Source organism: Amblyraja radiata, chromosome 10 (assembly GCF_010909765.2).
Source record: "Amblyraja radiata isolate CabotCenter1 chromosome 10, sAmbRad1.1.pri, whole genome shotgun sequence".
Classification (NCBI taxonomy): domain Eukaryota; kingdom Metazoa; phylum Chordata; class Chondrichthyes; order Rajiformes; family Rajidae; genus Amblyraja; species Amblyraja radiata.
In genome coordinates this window covers 47,651,241-47,672,054 of record NC_045965.1, presented here as the reverse complement: position 1 = coordinate 47,672,054, position 20,814 = coordinate 47,651,241, and the positions used below count along the sequence as shown (strand labels likewise).

Sequence of the window (20,814 nt, the reverse complement as noted above, 5' to 3'; positions counted from 1 at the left end):
CCAGAACTGAACACAATATTCTATATTTGGTCTCACCAACATCTTATACAACTGCAACATGACCTCCCAACTTCTATACGCAATACTCTGACTGATGAAGGCCAAAGTGCCAAAAGTCTTTATGACCACCTTATCTACCTGCAACTCGACCTTCAAGGAACCATGCACCTGTACTCCTAGGTCCCTCTGCTCTACAACACTACCCAGAGGCCTACCATTTACTGTGTAGTCCTGCCCTTGCTACCCAGAGGCCCACCATTTACTGTGTAGGTCCTGCCCTTGTTTGACGTCCCAAAATGCTCACACTTCTCACACACTCACCTGGCCAATCGATCCAGATCCTGCTGCAATCGTTCACAACCATTGTCACTATCTGCAAAACCATTAACTTTTGTATCATTAGCAAACTTGCTAATCTTGCCCAGTATGTTCTCATCCAAATCATTGATGTAGATGACAAATAGTAATGGGCCCAGCACCAAACCCTGAGGCACACCACGTCACAGGCATCTAGTCTGAGAAGCAACCTTCCTGCATTACCGCCTGCTTTTTTCCATGGAGCCAATTTGCTATCCATTCAGCTATCTCTCCTTAGATCCCATGCGATCTAACCTTCCAGAGCAACCTACCATGCGGAACCTTGTCGAACGGCTTACTGAAGTCCATGTACACAATATCTACAGCTCTGCCCTCAACACCCTTTTTGGTCACGATCTCCCATGCACAAAACCATGCTGACTATCCTTAATCAGCCCTTGCTCATCCAAATGCCTGTATATCTTATCCCTCAGAATATTCTCCAGTAACTTACCAACTACAGATGTTAAGCTCACCGGCCTAAAGTTCCCAGCATTTTCCCTGCAGCCCTTCTTGAAAAGAAGTACAACATTTGCCACCTTCCAGTCTTCTGGCACCTCTCCTGTATTTAATGATGACTCATATTTAAGGACGAGTTTCCCCGCCACGGTTACCATGTAATCCCAAGCTACCTGCTCCTTGCTCGGATAGTCGGTGACTAAACCGTCTCCCCCACCTGGTTTGCCAGGTGAGGAGGGGGCTGTGGACCGCCAGCAGGATCAAAAACAAGACCTGCAAAGGGCAGATGAGTTTCTAGTGAGCCAACGGCCATCCACACTTCAGTAGAAGTTGCGATCACTGTCGTACATTGCATTGTCAGGAATGGTGATAAAGCACACACACCAAAATCCTATACTTTCAGTGGCGGAGGTCTGCAGGAAATGGAGGACAGAGATGTGTGGTGCGTCCGTCACCGTTCCCGTTGGCAACCAGCACCACTGCGTGCTAATGTTTTCAACGATGATGAATGAATGAATTACGTAAATTTCAACCAGGGCTAGGCGATGATGTAGAGAGATAAAGAACAAAGAATGAAAGACATGCAAAACAGTAATGATGATAAAGGAAACAGGCCATTGTTAGCTGTTTGTTGGTGAAAACGAGAGGCTAGTGTGACTTGGGTAGGGGAGGGATAGAGAGCGAGGGAATGCCGGGGTTACTTGAAGTTAGAGATATCAAAATTGATACCACTGGGCTGTAAGCTGCCCAAGTGAAATATGAGATGCTGTTTCTTCAATTTGCATTTAGCCTCAATCTGGTAATGGAGAAGAACCAGGACAGAAAGGTCTGTGAGGGAATGGGAAGGAGAATTAAAGTGTTTAGCAACCGGGAGACTAGGCAGGTTCAGGCAGATTGAGCGAAGGTGTTCAGCGAAACGATCGCCTAGTCTACATTTGGTCTTGCCGATGTATACGAGTCCACATCTTGAACAACGGATGCAGTAAATGAGGTTGGAGGAGGTGCAAGGAGATACCTTTTTCTAATTATATTTTGAGAAATCCAACAAGCATTTTCTCGGCAAGGAATCATTTTGATGTCGGAGGTCATGGACCAAATGCGGGTATAAGGAAATGGTTAGGTACAATGGTTGGCATTGACATGGTGGGTCTGTGCTGCACAACTCTAGGATTCAAGGAAACATGCTGTGATAGAAAGCAGAGCAGAATGCTTGTCTTGGGGATCTGTTGTCAGACATGTGGACAGCCCATTACATTCATCTAAAAGAGCAGGCATGGTCTACAGAGTTATTGCGCATGGAAACTGGCCCATCAGCCTACCATGCCTTCGTACCTATCTAATTAATCCCATTTCCCAGTGCTAGGCACATAACCTACTGTACCACAGTGTTTCAAATGCTCATGTAGATACTTCTTAAATGTAATGTATCTGCTTCCACCATCTCCAGTGCAATCCAAATTTCAACCTGCCTTGCGGCGAATAAATCCTTCCTCAAATTTCTACCAAATCTCGTATGCTTTTAACCAAATCTCGTATGCTTTTAACCTTGAATCTATGCAATTTTTCTGATAGCATTTCTAGTAAAGGGAAACATTTCTCATTATCTACTCCAACCATCTCCCTGATAATTTTGTATACTTCAAATCTGAGTCTTCTTCACTCCAAAGAAAACAAACTCAGTCTATCAAGTTTCTCCTCACAGCTGAAGTACTCCATTCTGGCAAGTCTCCTTTGCAACCACTGAAGTGCAATCACATCTTTCCTGTAATGTGGAGACCAGACCTGCAGACAGTACTCGAGTTGCGGCCTAAATAGTTGTTTCGTAATCTATTTCCTCATATTCTATGAGGCAACTAACTCTTATGCATTCGTAACCGCCTTATTTACCTCTGCTTCAGGCATCCTTGCACTATGTTCCAACTGTTTGTATATACTCCTTAGGTTTCTGCTTTTCATTGTTTATGTTCTAGCCTTTTGTGTCTGACCAAAATGCATCACCCCATATTTTTCAGGAATTAAATCCACCTGGCATTTCTCTGCCTATCTGCCCAATTGAGTAGTGCTGCACTGTAACAAAGACATTCCTTTTCACCATCAATACTTCCACCAGTCTGTGTGTCAACTGCAAACACACAATCCTCCTACACTTGCCACCAGAATGTTACGTATAGCAAGGTTCCCAGCAGTGATTGCTGCGGTACACCCACTGGTGACAGGCATCCAATTGTAAAACAACCTTCAATCATCACCTCTTATAATGAAGCCAATTTCAGATCCAATTTGCCTAGTTGCCCTGGGCCAGTCTTCCATGGGGAGCCTGGTTAACTCCTTATTGAAGTATAAAGAGTATCTTTATTGATACATTTACTCACCAGGTCAAATAAATTCAATCAAATTATTCAGACAGGATCTCTCTTTTAACAGAGCCACATTGAATTATTGCAGATTAGTCCCTACTTCAAGTGCAGCTTAATGTTGTCCATCTGATTTTTTTTCCAATTACATCCCTACCACTGATATTAGTTTTCCTGGACTATAATAATTTGCTTTACCCCTGTTGCCACTTTGAACAAAGGTATTCCAGTCAGCTAGCATTTTATCTGAGGCTAGAAAATAAATGAAAATTTGTAGATAGACACAAAATGCTGGAGTAATTCAGCGGGACAAGCTGCATCTCTGGAGAGAAGGATTGGGTGACGTTTTGGGTCGAGACCCTTCTTCAAACTGAAATTGAAAATTTGTCAAGATTCTAGCAATCTCCCCATTTGCCTCCATTTCATTAAGGTCTGGAGATTTGTCCACTTTTAAGTCAGCTCAGACATCTTAACACATCCCTTTCAATGGCAATATGCTCCAGAATTCCATGATCCTCCCCTTCCGTAAATTCTGCACCACAATTCCTTTTCCATACAGACTACAGATGAGGTATCCATTTAAGAACATGTCTACATTGTTCAGCTCGAGACACAGATTGCCACTTTTGTCTATAATGGGTCCTATCCTTTCCCTGGTTATTTTATTGTCCTTAGTTTACTTATGTTTGGCATATGTTTAACATTAGGTATGATAGATAACAGCTCCAAAAGTGCTGAACTCATTCAATGCAACACGGAACTGTCAGCCTTAAATGCCGTGAAAATAGTTCTCTGGCCAATTGTTAGAAATGTCTTTTTTCACCATTGCAAAATATCCTGCTAATGAATATAATTGCCCAATTTACTGATTGATTACGTAAATTTTGCATTCAAAAAAGCTCCCAGTGCAAGTTCTATTAGCAGATTGGAACAAAATGAATTCCTGGCACAACAATTCATTCGTTTTAATATTTTTTAATAAGATACAGCTGGCAAATCTATGTTGCTGATAGTTAATGGTGCCACCTTCAATGATTAACATAGGATTAACATAGGATATGATAGTTTTTTTTAGAAATAAACCACACCTGAATATTATAATGCAATATAGAGAGAGTGACAATATGTACATTTACAGTCTGAGTTGTCAGAAAAATAAGAATATTGTAAGAATCCTAATTATGATGTCGTCACTTTTAATCAAAGATCCTATAGCAAGCAAGATAGATCACTTGACGAAAAAGACATAGTACGGTCATGGGCAGATTCATGGGTAATTCTTGGCCCCATTTCCGTAACCGGCTTCCGTCTCCGCACCAAAGATCCCATAGCGGAGACGGAAGCCGGTTACTGAAACATTCTCGTAAAAATAAAAGTTATTTGGTAAAAATCTTCTCCTCATTTTCAGAATTACAATTTATTAACACAAACCTTTCCCCCGCAACGTTGATTGCACTGCGAGTCGGGTCGGGTACTGAAATGGATGAAAAAAAGGCCCACGTTCCGCTCCGTTGCGTACTACACGTCAGCCCATTGCATTTAGAAGAAGTGGTCTATCTTGCTCCGCTATAGAAACTTTGCTTTTAATTGCCTTAAAATATTAAATGTACCTGGTCATCCCACTGGTGAGAAAAGTGATATATTTCATAGGTCCTAATTGAATTGAATCAGATGGCTGGAAAGGAGGAATTTACTGAAAAAATAATATGCTGTTCTTTCCTGGCTCACTATTTGTTTTAATGTTTTACATTATAAAAACAGTGGCACAGCTGGTAGAGCTGATGTCTCACAGCACCAGTGACCCAGATTTGAGCCTGACCTCAGGTTTGTCTAGGTTGAGTTTGCAAGTGCTCCCTGTGACCGCTTGGGTTTCCTCTGGGTGGCCTGGTTTTCTCCCACATCCCTAAGATGTGCGGTGTGTTGGTCAATTGGTCTCTGTAAAGTGCTCTAATGTTAGCATGTGGGAAGGTGGGATGACATCGAACTAGTGTGAACGAGTGATCAATGGTCGGCGTGGATTTGGTGGTCTAAAGGGCCTGTTTTCTTGCTGTATCTCTAAACTAAACTGGACTGAACAAAACAAAGAAAATTACTGATGAACATTTGGCAAACATTAAGCAAGATTGAAAATTAGATTTCCATGTGATATATTGTGAAATAGTTTCCAATCAAAAACTGTGTTATGCTCTGTCAATGAACGTCATCAAAAAATAAGTTGGGTTGATTGTGACATGGCTGAGTGAGAGACAGGATCAGATATCTGCATATGCTGATGATAGTCTGGGCAACATGCTATAACCATCTGCACAAGGCATCAAGTAAGGATTGAATGTGTAGATTGTAATAACACCCTTGAGTTTCAAGTTGATTGCCTGTGGTGTTTGAGGGGATTTTCATTGATAACGTGATTACTATCTGACAACATCAAATTCAATAAACGTTGGAATGCCCATCACTGTAGAAGTGACATATTTCTGTCAGAAGGAAAATATCCGGATAAACTTTCCTCACTTGGGAATTATTTCCTGGCGTCAATATTTCCTGGTTAGTTAACTACATTTTGTTTCTCAATAATTTCCAGTAATGTAGCCTATCATTTAATGTGATGCGTTCATCATCAACCACAATAGAACTCCGGCAGGAAGTTCTGGACACAAACGCAGTAAGGAGGAAAGCAATTTTATGGACTTGGGAAAACCCGAAGGGAATGGAAAGACCCCAAGATTGAAACTGGAACACGTCATCCAAATTTGATTCAGAATTCTATTAGTGTCACATCTCAGCTTACAGTAATCATATTTCATGGTTTTGTCACCATAAGCCAATTGCTCTTGGAACTTTTATATCCTTCATTCCCAGCTGTTGCCTTGTTGGGAACTACACTTGGGAGACCCTGTCATATTCTCCGGTATAAATTTAAACTTCTTTTAGTTTCCTTGATACTGCGTGATCAAACAGCAAACTCTCATATGAATCTTGTAAGTAAAAGCAAGCTGATGTGACTCAACCACATCTGTCCCTGAGGCTGCTCAGATAGCCCAACGGGACAAGATTCGACATCTCTCGACCTTTCCTATATTTGTTGTGATACAATGCTTTACCAAATAAATCAATCAAATATCTGTGATATTACCCAGCGTAAATTTTGAGTAATTTGTTTGGAAGAGCATTAAACTCTTAATTTAGGCAAAATAGTGTCCAGAAATAGCCTTGAATCTCATCCTCAATGATACCTAAATTTGCAGGAAACTTTGTCCTGAATACTCTGATAGAGATAAGTTGCATCAATGCAGCGAGTAGCACAAACACTATGCTGTTACTGTGACTGGACATGTGATAATAATAAGCTAAACTAAACATTTAATAACTTAGAAGTTGATTATTTGGGTGGGAAGGGGTTGTACATTTTGTCACTTCACTCAAACATTTACACTTGTCTAAACTGCAGTTGTACAGAGCCCTGGTGAGATCGCACCTGTAGTATTGTGTGCAATTTTGGTCTCCTAATTTGAGGAAGGACATTATTGCTAATGAGGGAGTGCGGCGTAGGTTCATCAGGTTAATTCCCGGATTGCGGGACTGACATGATGATAGAATGGGTCGACTGAGCTTGTATTCACTGGAATTTAGAAGGATGAGAGGGATTCTTGTAGAAATATAGAAAACTCTTAAAGGATTGGACAGGGTAGACGCAGGAAAAATGTTCCTGATGTTCGGGGAGTCCATAACCAGGGGTCACAGTTTAAGAATAAGGAGTAGGACATTTAGGATTGCGATGAGGAAAAACCTTTTTACCCAGAGAGTAGTGAATCTGTGGAATTCTCTGCCACAGAAAGCAGTGAAGGCCAATTCACTGGATGTTTTCACGAGAGAGTTAGATTTAGCTCTAAGGGATGAAGGAATGAAGAGATATGGGGAAAAAGCAGGAATGGGGTACTGATTTTCAAGATTCAAGATTCAAGAGGGTTTATTGTCATGTGTCCCTGATAGGACAATGACATTCTTGCTTTGCTTCAGCACAACAGAACAGAGTAGGCATGACTACTATTTTAGATGATCGGCCATGATCATATTGAATGGCGGTGCTGGCTCGAAGAGCCGAATGGCCTACTTCTGCACCTATTTTTCTACATTTCTATGTTTTTTTAAACTAAAGTAGAAATTTCTCGGGAGATTGTTTAGAGGCTCAAATTCATTATGTTGAACAATTTCCCGATTAACCGAAGATCTGTTTGTTTAATTGATCTGATTGTTTGTTTGGTTTTTGGAGATCAGTGATAGGAGCTAAGGACATTTCCCCGAGGAGCCTCTGCATTTATTCTAAATGCAGAGGTTCCTCAGGGAAATGTCCTTAGTTGTAACATATAAGCCCTTCCTTCCATCATAATATCACAAGTGAGTTTTCACAACGTTTAATTGCATTCTCAACTCCTCAGCAATTAAATTAGATGAAGACTGCTTGCAGTAAACCCTAGTCACCATTTCGGCAATTATTGTTTAAATGTCAGGAATCATTGATGCTACCAAAGTGCCAGTCACTGACTGTCTCTGTTAAGAGAAAGCATAGTTTTCAATTTTACGTGCAAAGGCATTACCATCACCTTGGATCCTATCATCAATTTATGGAGGTCATCGTTGACTGGAAACTCAATTGGATCAGTCTTAGCAATACTCAGTCTGCAATGATCGGTCAGAGGCTGGGCATCCAATGGTGAGTGACTCACCGCATGACACCCTACAACCTATCCACAGTCTACAAGACACACGGCAGGGGTATGTTGGGATAATCTTCACTTGCTGGAATGAGTGAAGCAACAACAACATTCAAGAAATGACAGTGTGCCAGTAAACCTCCCTAACACGGCAGCTGTGCCATCAAAATAGAGAAGAGAAACAGGTGCATGGGTTTGACGTTGGCTCCTTTCCAAATTGTACATTATTCTGATTTATAGATGGATTGCCGTTCCTTCGTTGTTGCTCAGTCCAAATTCCTGCCCAACAGCATTGTGGTAATAGAAAGAATTTGATTGGTTCAAGAACATACGATTGGTAATGAATGCCCACGTCAATGATGCCCAGATCCCAAAACAAGAATACAAGGAAAGCTATGGGGTTCACTGACAACAAGTTCAAGCAGTTAATTATCTCAAGGCATCTTGCAACAGCATAACCAGAACATTACATTATCAGAAAAAAAGTGACACAAGGAGAAGTAGCCAACAACTTGTTAAATATATTTTATGTGTTTGTGTAGGAAGAAACTGCAGATGCTGGTTTAAATCGAAGATAGACACAAAGACATCTCTGGAGAGAAGGAATGGGTCATGCCCCTTCTTCATACTGATGTCAGGGGATTGGGAGGTACATAGATGAGGAAGTGTATAGCTAAGGTTATGCAAGGTGTGAAAACAGGACAAAGAGAATAATAATAATAATAATAATAAATTTTATTTAATGGGCGCCTTTCAGACATCTCAAGGACACCTTACATAGTAATCGGAATAAAAACATATAATCGGAATAGAACAAGTAAAAAGGACATCACAGAGACACAAATTAAAAACAGAATTCAATCCAAAAACAGAAAATCAAAAACACAGTGTGAATGAGATCCTAAAATATAGAATAGATTATGTGAAGAAGGGTCTCGACCTGAAACATCACCCATTCCTTCTCTCCAGAGATGCTGTCTGTCGCGCTGAGTTACTCCAGTTTTTTGTGTCTATCTTCAGTTTAAACCAGCATCTGCAGTTTTTTCCTACACATAGATCATTGTTAGTTGGGAGAAGGTAGCAACAAAGCAAACAGAATTAAAATGTAGTTGGAGACAGTAAGTGGAGAACTGGGAAGGTGGAGGGGATGGATAAGAGGGAAAGCAATGGTTACTTGAAGTTAGAGAAGTCAATGTTCATACCGCTGGGGTGTAAGCTGCCCAAGCAAAATATGAGGTGCTGTTCCTCCAATTTGCACTAGGCCTCACTATGTGTTTTGTATTTGTTAATAACAATGTTACCAAAGACATTTTTTTTCCAGTTCAATCTCCATCCTTAAGATCCCTGCCAATTAGCAGGATGTGTGGAAGTTATTTTGGGTTCAGAAATGTATTGTGAAATGCCACATTTGAACACAGAGTGGAACTGCCAGGGATTAGCTGGCTAGGGAGTGAAGCCTTTTAAGGACACTCTCTTTACTATCAGCTACAATGATAGTAAGATATAAGATTAACACTAGATGGCACCAGCAATGGCTGCCTCGCCAACAGTCTGTCTGTCCCTTCCTTCTTTGTTGTTTGTTTTGTATGCGTGAAATGTATGTTTTTAGTGTTCTTTAGCTTATGTGGGGGGTGGGGGTGGAGTTGGGGGAAACTTTTTCTAATCTCTTACCTCGACGGAGATGTGATTTCTTTCCGTATCGTATTGCCGTTCGCACTGCGGCCTAACATTGAAGAGTTGCCGGCCTTTGCTGGAGAGCGACTTAGAGAACTCCACCGCGGAAGCCTGCAGACTTAACATCACAGATCCCTGTTGCGATCCCTGTTAGGGATCGACTTTGGGGCTCCAACCGTGGGTGCCGGCGGACTTTAACATTGCGGAGCTCACGGTCTCTGGTTAGAAACCGACTTCGGGAACTCCAAGCTGCAGGAGCTTTGATCGCCCTGAAACATGAGCTTCAATCGCCCTGACCTGGGGGCTTCGATCACCCCGGCGAGGGGGCTTCGAACGCCAGCTGCGGGAGAATAAAAGAGGAAGGAGATTGAACTTTATTGCCTTCCATCACAGTGAGGAACGTGGGGAATCCGCTGTGGTAGATGTTTATGTTAACTTTTATGTAGTTGTATCTCTTGTTGCTTTTTAAAAAATCCTTTAGTATGGGTGTATGGTAATTCGAATTTCACTGTATCTTAATTGGTACATGTGACAATAAACTGACCTTGAAACCTTGATTAAACTCAGTGTAGACACAAAAAGCTGGAGTAACGAAGCAGGACAGGCAGCATCTCTGGATAGAAGGAATGGGTGACGTTTTGGGTCTCTTAGCATCTGCAGTTCTTTCCTACACATGTTAAACTCAGTGTACCTAGGTTAGAGGGAGAAAAGTCCACATCTATTGTTTAATTTAATCTGTGCTTGTACTTGGAAGAACACTTTATGTTTGGCCGGGAATTGGCTTGGTTGTAATATTTCCCACACTCGTCTGTGGGAGGACTCGTGTATGAAGAATGAAATATTTTATAACTTGTGTTAACTCAACAGCCAACCTAATAGGGAGAGTATATGGGAAACAATGTTGTTTTTCCCACCCAGTGATATTTTTCTGCCTTGCATGTAAAAAGAAGTTTGGCCCATTAATTGTAATTCTCTTCTAAATTTCTTTAATAAACGTAGCGTCATAAAATATAATAATACGTTTGAAAAATGCACTGTGATCTATGTAATATTTAGATCTCAAGATTGGCAATTGTGGTATTGTATAATTTGGGGAAATTCTACATTTATTCTGCACAATTCTTTCTTTGTTCTATTCATTTCTGAGGCATGTGGTCCAGGATTTGTTCTTCCTCCAGGATTTTATTGTTGCGTGATTCAGATTCATGCTTTCAGCTTCTAAGACTCTCTGGCTCTGAAATTTTCACTCTAAACCTTTTCATTTCTTTTTTTCCCTCTAAAACGTTCATCAAACCTATCTCTTCAACCAATATTTTTTGGTTTCTGCTCTAATTTCTCTTGTATGGCTTGCTGCCAAATATTGCTTTGTGACACTCCTCTGAAGCTGGTTAGGTCGTTTTGTAAGAGTTGAAGATGCTTTATAAATGCAGTTTGTTATTTCTGTAATTATGAGTCTGAATTGTGGCTAATTTGTTTTTTTTCCCCTGTGTTTCTTTTAACCAGTGATGTAAAATTCATTGTGGGAAAGGAGAAGAGAGTGGTATATGCTCACCGCTGCATCTTAGCCTATCGCTGTGAGGCGTTTAATGCCATGTTCGCCCAACAACCTCTGTCATGTGATGCAAAAGGCGTTGACATACCATTTGTTCTTTCAGATGTGCAGCCAGATATCTTTCTGGCTGTGATTGAGTTTCTGTACACAAACTGTGTGATGCTGAGCAGCAAAATGGTGAGCACTGGCCTTTTTTGTTTTAATGGGTACCTTTCAACCTGATTTCCAAATGAAAGGCAGGGATTTAACATTACCTTTGCCTTTTTCAAATAGAGCCTGAATATTGACGGTAACCGAAGTCCATCTGATGCTGCTCACTGACTTTGGGTTGAGATCATGGTTTTATAGGAGAGATAGTGTATTGATGAATAAGGCGGGTGGGGTGTCGAATGGGATAGTGGAGGATGGAGTTAAAGGGAAAGGGTTTCTTAAATGTGTGAGCGTAGAGACAGAGGGGTGTAAAATGAGGGTAGAAGCAATAGGTAGCAAGGTGAAAAGTAAAAGTGGCAGGCCGGCAAATCCAGGGCAAAAATCAAAAAGGGCCACTTTTCAGCATAATAGTATAAGGGGTAAGAGTGTTGTAAAAACAAGCCTGAAGGCTTTGTGTCTCAATGCAAGGAGCATTCTTAATAAGGTGGATGAGCTGAATGTGCAGATAGCTATTAATGACTATGATATAGTTGGGATCACGGAGACATGGCTCCAGGGTGACCAAGGCTGGGAGCTGAACTTCCAGGGATATTCAATATTCAGGAGGGATAGAAAGAAAGGGAAAGGAGTTGGGGTAGCGTTGCTGGTTAGAGAGCAGATTAACACAATAGAAAAGAAGGACATTAGCTTTGAGGATGTGGAATCGATATGGGTAGAGCTGCGAAACACTAAGGAGCAGAAAACGCTAGTAGGAGTTGTGTACAGGCCACCTAACTCCCCAACTCCACTACTACTACTCCAGTAGTAGTGGAGTTGGGGATGGCATCAAACAGGAAATTAGAAATGCGTGCAACAAAGGTAAAACAGTTATAATGGGTGACTTCAATCTACATATAGATTGGGTGAATCAAATTGGCAAGGGTGCTGAGGAAGAGGATTTCTTGGAATGTATGCGGGATAGTTTTCTAAACCAACATGTAGAGGAACCAAAGAGAGAGCAGGCTATTCTAGACTGGGTATTGAGTAATGAGGAAGGGTTAGTTAGCAGTCTTGTTGTGCATGGCCCCTTGGGCAAGAGTGACCATAATATGGTTGAGTTCTTCATTAGGATGGAGAGTGACATCGTTAATTCAGAAACGAGGGTCCTGAACTTAAAGAAAGGTAACTTTGAGGGTATGAGACGTGAATTGGCCAAGATAGACTGGCGATTGATTCTTAATGGGTTGACGGTGGATATGCAATGGAAGGCATTTAAAGACTGCATGGATGAACTGCAACAATTGTTCATCCCAGTTTGGCAAAAAAAAAAGAATCAGGGAAGGTAGTGCATCCGTGGATAACAAGGGAAATCAGGGATAGTATCAAAACAAAAGATGAAATGTACAAATTAGCCAGAAAAAACAGCCTACCAAAGGACTGGGAGAAATTCAGAGACCAGCAGAGGAGGACAAAGGGCTTAATTAGGAAAGGGAAAATAGATTATGAAAGAAAACTGGCAGGGAACATAAAAACTGACTGCAAAAGCTTTTATAGATATGTGAAGAGAAAAAGATTAGTTAAAACAAATGTAGGTCCCTTGCAGTCAGAAACGGGTGAATTGATCATGGGGAACAAGGACATGGCAGACCAATTGAATAACTACTTTGGTTCTGTCTTCACTAAGGAAGACATAAATAATCTGCCGGATATAGCAGGGGACCAGGGGTCAAATGAGATGGAGGAACTGAGTGAAATCCAGGTTAGCCGGGAAGTGGTGTTAGCTAAATTGAATGGATTAAAGGCCGATAAATCCCCAGGGCCAGATAGGCTGCTTCCCAGAGTACTTAAGGAAGTAGCCCCAGAAATAGTGGATGCATTAGTGATAATTTTTCAAAACTCTTTAGATTCTGGAGTAGTTCCTGAGGATTGGAGGGTAGCTAATGTAACACCACTTTTTAAAAAGGGAGGGAGAGAGAAAACGGGGAATTACAGACCAGTTAGTCTAACGTCGGTAGTGGGGAAACTGCTAGAATCAGTTATTAAAGATGGGATAGCAGCACATTTGGAAAGTGGTGAAATCATTGGACAAAGTCAGCATGGATTTATGAAGGGTAAATTATGTCTGACGAATCTTATAGAATTTTTCGAGGATGTAACTAGTAGAGTGGATAAGGGAGAACCAGTGGATGTGTTATGTCTGGACTTTCAGAAGGCTTTCGACAAGGTCCCACATAAGAGATTAGTATACAAACTTAAGGCACACGGTATTGGGGGTTCAGTAGTGATGTGGATAGAGAACTGGCTGGCAGACAGGAAGCAAAGAGTAGGAGTAAACGGGTCCTTTTCACAATGGCAGGCAGTGACTAGTGGGGTACCGCAAGGCTCAGTTCTGGGACCCCAGCTATTTACGATATATATTAATGATTTGGACGAGGGAATTGAATGCAACATCTCCAAGTTTGCGGATGACACAAAGCTGGGGGGCAGTGTTAGCTGTGAGGAGGATGCTAGGAGGCTGCAAGGTGACTTGGATAGGCTGGGCGAGTGGGCAAATGCATGGCAGATGCAGTATAATGTGGATAAATGTGAGGTTATCCACTTTGGTGGCAAAAACAGGAAAGTAGATTATTATCTGAATGGTGGCCGATTAGGAAAGGGGGAGATGCAACGAGACCTGGGTGTCATGGTACACCAGCCATTAAAAGTAGGCATGCAGGTGCAGCAGGCAGTGAAGAAGGCGAATGGTATGTTAGCATTCATAGCAAAAGGATTTGAGTATAGGAGCAGGGAGGTTCTACTGCAGTTGTACAGAGTCTTGGTGAGATCACACCTGGAGTATTGCGTACAGTTTTGGTCTCCTAATCTGAGGAAAGACATTCTTGCCATAGAGGGAGTGCAGAGAAGGTTCACCAGACTGATTCCTGGGATGTCAGGACTTTCATATGAGGAAAGACTGGATAGACTCGGTTTGTACTCGCTAGAATTTAGAAGATTGAGGGGGGATCTTATAGAAACTTACAAAATTCTTAAGTGGTTGGACAGGCTAGATGCAGGAAGATTGTTCCCGATGTTGGGGAAGTCCAGAACAAGGGGTCACAGTTTAAGGATAAGGGGGAAATCTTTTAGGACCGAGATGAGGAAAACTTTTTTCACACAGAGAGTGGTGAATCTCTGGAATTCTCTCCCGCAGAAGGTAGTTGAGGCCAGTTCATTGGCTATATTTAAGAGGGAGTTAGATGTGGCCCTTGTGGCTAAAGGGATCAGGGGGTATTGAGAGAAGGCAGGTACAGGATACTGAGTTGGATGATCAGCCATGATCATATTGAATGGCGGTGCAGGCTCGAAGGGCCGAATGGCCTACTCCTGCACCTATTTTCTATGTTTCTATGAGAGGCATTATTTGCTGGGGCCTGGTGCAAGAATGTTCATCCAGCCCCAAAACAAATGGGCAATCGTACCGAGAGACAGAGAAAATGTTTGCTTTCCATGCTATCCAAACAGGTCAGATATACTCTACATAAGTTTAATTAAGTCAAACTCAAGTACAATGGATAGAGTAAAGGGGAAGATACAGAGTGCCAAATTCAATCTCAGCATTGTAGCACATCAGTTCCTTAGACTGAGTCCAATATCCATCATGCAGTAGATAGGTGAATAGGACAGCATCCAAGCTTATGGAAGGACCGTTCAGAAGCCTGATTACAGAGGGGAGAAGCTGTTCCTGAAGGGCATGTCCCACTTGTGCGACCTAATCCGCGAGTTCTGGCGAGTTTGCCTCGACTCATACTCGAAGCATGGTTGACACGAAGTCATAGGTGGTCTTCGTAACTCTCCTTCATGCTCGAGAGTGGTCTCCGCGTACTCGAGGTCTCAGCTAGGTCGCAGTGTATTTTTCAATATGTTAAAAAATGCCCTCGAGTCAAAAAAATGTCGCTATGTAAAAATTATTCGATGCCCAATTTTCCCGAAGTTAGTCGTGGATCGTCGTAGCTAGTCGAAGCTGGTCTTCAACATAGTCGAAGGAAGTCTTCTACATAGTCGAAGGAAGTCTTCTACATAGTCGAAGGAGGTCTTCAACATGTCATTTTTTCAAATTATTCTAAACTCGCCAATTAGGTCGCCCAAGTGGGATAGCCCCTTGAGTCTGGTGGCGTAAAGGGCTGTAATCACAGTGGGGTTGGAGACAGACAAAAGGAAGAACTTTGGAAGCAACTGTCCAGATTTTAGTTTTGAGAGCTGGAGGAATGTTCTTGCTCCTGGCCCCAGCAAATAATATCAAAGATAGTCTGTCTGTAGTTCAGCACCACCTTCGAGAATGTTCTGCATGTTAAAATTGCACCAGTAAAGATCAGTTTGTTTTATTCTGTGAACTTACCAAAAGCATTTCCTTAGGTGCTTTGTTTTTTGGCAGTTCTTTAAAAACTGTGATTTTTTAAACCAAAATTCATATATTTTTTTCAGTTGGATTGCAGTTAATCTATATTTTCCCCAATGATCCTTTACGCTTGATTTTTCTTCCCATCTCATTCTCCAGCCACCTTGAAACACAGAACTTGTTTTCATAAAAATGGGACCGATCCGAAATGTCACTTACTCATTTTTCTATAGGGATGCTGCCTGACCCACAGACTTACTCCATCATTTTATGTCTTATCTTTGGTATAAAGCAGCATCTGCTGTTCCTTTTTTAATGACTTTTTTTCATATTCCTGTTTCCAACCAAGAGTTCATTTTAAAATACTTTAGACTTGCCCGCACTAAAATCTACAATGATGAATTGAAAACCGAAATGTTTTCACTGATTGTGGTGAACTCATGTCGCAACTTGATTTGTTGCTTGTTGCTTGCTGCTTGTTGCTCACTAAAAATGACTTTCAATGGAACATAATATTATTCCTTGCCAGAAATCTCTCAGTTAAATTTGAGATGATAATGACTGCCCACACATAGCATTGAACAGGAACGAAGCTGAGAAATTGGAGTCTCTTTATATACAAGGAACAGGGGATGTCATTTTTGTCTGAGGAGCCAGTTTGCCAGAACAAAACAGTCGGTACACAAACACACTACTACTTGTTCCATTGATTAAGACTTGAACCGTGATTAAAATTTGCCTTGCTAATACTCTCCCCCTCTTAATGAGTCACACTGGCATGTAGTTTCATTCGGTGGAGCCTAGCGTGGGCTTTCTTCACATGTAAGTTTGGACATTGGCTGAGGATGTTTATCATCAGGGCCTTGACTTTGAGGTCCAAAATAATTGTCGCCCAACATTTACATCCTTTAAAGGGAGAAGTAAATGGGTTAAGGGATAGAAATTGGGTGTGACATTTTATTTCCTACCAGAGACTTGCGTGCCCTTCAGAATTGCGTGTTCAACTAAATGCTCTTTGGTCAGTCTCTGGGGAGCTAGATTCTTATAATTATCTTTTTGAAATCTGTTATCATGCCAGGAAGAGAAGAAAATTATTGTTCAATATACAAATAATTTTAAAAAATAGAATCTTAACATGCATCTTATTAGTTACTAAAACTGAAGAGCTAAATGAAAAAAAAAGCAAGTGAGCTGTTGCAATGGGATAATTATTGATTTGAAATAGCCAATCATATTTGCATTAAGGCATTTGATATAGAGGGATATCAAAGTGCTATTAAAAAAAGAAAATAATGACCTGGAGATGGCACTTTGGAATTCATGATGTACTTTTGAAGAGTAGTCATTAATGAAATTAAATTGGAGTATTGTATACAGTTTTGGTCACTTCATTACAGGAAAGAAGAGGGTGCAAAGTAGGTTTAGCTGAATGTTGCCTGAATGATTAGAGGGTTTCAGCTTCAGGTAAAGGTTGGATAGACTTGGATTGGTTTCTCTGGAACATCAGAGGATGAGGGGAAGACTTGAAAGAAGTATATAAAATGATGAGAGGCATAGATAGGGTGGACAGTCAGAACCCTTTTCCCAGGGTGGAAATCTCCAGCACTGAAGGGCATAGATATAAGATGAGAAGGGGAAAGTTTAATGGAGATGTGCAGGGCAAGTTTCTTAATACAGAGGGAGGTGAGGGACTGGAATATATATTGGGGGTGGCGGTGGAGGAAGATGCGATAGTGGGGGTTAAAGGGTATTTAGATAGGCACATGGCAGTGCAGTGAATAGAGGAATATGGATCATGTACAAGCAGATGAGATCAGATTAACTTGGCACCATGTTTGGCTGAAACATTGTGGTGTACTGTTCTATGTTCTATGAAATGTGGAACAATTTGCACTCAGTAGACTTTTAGAAATGGTAATGCAATAATGATCAGATATAAATTTCCATAATATTGGTTGAGGGAGAAATACTAGACTGGACTTATGGGATAACTTGCCTGCTTATCTTAAAAAATAGTGCCATGCGATCTTCTCTGTTTTTGAACATTAAAGATAAAATAACTTTTATCTTTATCAGTCTGAAGAAGGGTCTCCACCCGAAACTTCGCCTATTTCCTTCGCTCCATAGATGCTGCGTCACCCGCTGAGTTTCTCCAGCATTTTTGTCTACTAAAGATAAAATAGCAACACATTTGGAAAGCAGTGACAGGATCGATCAAAGTCAGCATGGATTTATGAAGGGGAAATCAAACTTGACTAATCTTCTGGAATTTTTTGAGGTTGTAGCGAATAGTATGGATAAGGGAGAGCCAGTGGATGTGGTGTATCTGGACTTTCAAAGATCCTTTGACAAGATCCCACACAAGAGATTGGTGTGCAAAATTAGAGCACGTGGTATTGGGGTAGGGTATTAACATGGATAGCAAACTGGTGGCAGACAGGAAGCAAAGAGTAGGAATTAACCAGTCCTTTTCAGAATAGCAGGCAGTGACTAGTGGGGTGCCGCAAGGTTCAGTGCTGGGACGCCAGTTATTTACAATATATATTAACGATTTAGATGAAGGAATTAAATGTAAAATCCCCATGTTTATGGAAAACACAAAGCTGGGTGGCAGTGTGAGCTGCACGGAGGATGCTATGAGGCTGCAGGGTGACTTGGATAGATTGGATGTGTGGGCAGATGCATTGCAGATTCCGTATAATGTGAATAAATGTGAGGTTATCCACTTTGGTGGCAAGAACAAAAAGGCAGATTATTATCTGGATGGTGTCAGATCAGGAAAAGATGAGGTGCAACGATATCTGGGTGTCCTTGTACACCAATCACTGAAGTAAGCATGCAGGTACAGCAGGCAGTGACGAAAGCTAGTGGCATGTTGGCCTTCATAGCGAGAGGATTATAATATTCTACTATTACTATTGAACTTAATCTGTTTATTTATTGTGTATATATATGGTCTATGGTATATAGATACACTGAACTTTTATCTCCTGTTCTGTATTATGTTTACATATTCTGTTGTTCTGCAGCAAGCAAGAGTTTCATTGTCCTAACTGGGACACATGACAATAAAACTCTCTTGACTCTTGAGAAAAGGAGCAAGGAGGTCTTACTGCAGTTGTGCAGTGCCCTAGTGAGGCCACACCTGGAGTATTGTGTGTAGTTTTGGTCTCCTAATTTGAGGAAGGACGTTCATGCTATTGAGGGAGTGCAGTGTAGGTTCACCAGGTTAATTCCCAGGATGGCGGGACTCACATGATGAAAGAATGGACCGACTGGGCTTATATTCACTAGAATTTAGAAAGATGAGAGGGGATCTTATAGAAACATATAAAATTCATAAGGGATTGGACAGGCTAAATGCAGGAAAAATGGTCCCGATGTTGGGGGCCAAGGAACCAGGAGTCACAGTTTAAGAACAAATGGTAGGCCATTTAGGACTGAGATGAGGAAAAACGTTTTCACCCCGAGAGTTGTGAATCTGTGGAATTCTCTGCCACAGAAGGCAGTGGAGGCCAGCTCATGGGATGTATTCAAGAAGCAGTTAGATAGAGCTCTTAGAGCTAACGGAATTAAGGGATATGGGGAGAAAGCAGGAACGGGGTACTGATTTTGGATGATCAGCCATGATCATATTGAATGGCGGTGCTGGCTCAAATGGCCGAATGGCCTACTCCTGCACCTATTTTCTGTTCTATGCTTTTTTTGAGAGTGTACATGGTCATAAGGTTATAAGGAACAGAATTAGGCCATTTAGCCCATCAAGTCTACTCCATCATTCAATCATGGCTGATCTATCTCTCCCTCCTCACCCCATTGTCCTGCCTTCTCCCCATAACCTCTGACACCCACACTAATCAAGAATCTATCTACAGTATCTCTGCCTTAAAAATATCCATTGACTTGGCCTCCACAGCCTTCTGGGGCAAGGAATTCCACAGATTCACCACCCTCTGGCCCTCTGACCACCATCTGATGTGGGATCTTGGTTTAACCTCTCATCCAAAGATGGTATCTCTGCCGTTGCAGCAGACCCTCAGTACCACAGTAGTGTATCAACCGAGTATTGGAAGTGACAGGAAGTCACATTCATCTTTCCAGTCAAAGTTGCACAGCAATGAGAAGTACTAATGCTTTATAATTTTTTTTCCATATGTTCTGGGTTTTTTTGTTTAGTACATTCAATGCGTTACCAGAGGCACTGTGATCTGAGTAAAAAAAGCCAGTGTCTGGTATGTCCTGATTACTTTTTTGAAGTTATGTGGAATGAATATCTTCCAAAATAATCATTTTTGATAGTTCATTGCATGATAGTGTTCAAATCGTGGCATGTATCACGGAACAACTACATTATTCTTCCTTCAACATTACATTGCAATTAAAGAATGAAAACAGTGATTTCTATCAATTTGTTTACAATATTCTTTTGATTTTGTTTAACATTTGCAGGCTCTGGATGTGTTGACATCCGCAGTGGAATATGGGCTGGATGATCTTCAGAAGGTAAGACTTCCTACAACTAACACCTAGATAAAGTAGTTTACTGCAGTAGATAAGTAGAAATCGGATGTTGGAGCAAAGTACAACAGAAGTTATTGGGATGGGCAGTGATTCATAAATTCTTGCATAATACAACTTCCGAGTTACAAAATGCTACCCACTTTATGATTCATAAATGCCTATGAAATTTGAGCTTACAGGGTTGGAGGAAGAAACTACTCTGATTATTTTACAGTCCTGTATCTGTACATAAGCTTCAACATTCTTCTTTTGTTTGTGTATCCTCCCATTTTAAATATGCATTACTGAATAAATATCTTCATGTCTATTCAATATCTATCTTTTGAATAAGTGCATTGACTCAATGCATTAAAGAATGAGCACCAACAAGTTTAATTTGAATTAGGCATTAGAAGCATAAATGATAAATGAAGCATAAATTGAACACCATAAATTAAGTTAGGTACAGGACCATTTCTCCTGCAATATTTCAGTGATGTGAAGGGGGGACTTTTCTTTATTTAGGTTTCACTTTGTCACTTGTTTTAATCTGTACGTCTTTAATGGAATGGAGATTAAGAGAAATCTTATAAGGTTATTTAAATTTGTGCCATTTTGTAATATTAATAACGAATGACTGGTATGGGGGTCGGCGCAGTGGTAGAGTTGCTGCCTTACAGCGCCAGAGACCCGGGTTCGATC

At 41.1% G+C, this 20,814-nt stretch overlaps 1 protein-coding gene across 1 annotated transcript in view; it reads left to right on the top strand.

The window, feature by feature from the left end:
* The window catches only part of btbd19 (BTB domain containing 19), a 112,839-nt gene that overhangs the window by 1,954 nt on the left and 90,071 nt on the right, over positions 1 to 20,814 (top strand). The window contains exons 2-3 of the mRNA XM_033028741.1: positions 11,060 to 11,285; positions 20,062 to 20,115. Coding sequence (XP_032884632.1) covers positions 11,060 to 11,285; positions 20,062 to 20,115 — 280 coding nt within the window. The remainder of the gene's footprint in view (positions 1 to 11,059; positions 11,286 to 20,061; positions 20,116 to 20,814) is intronic.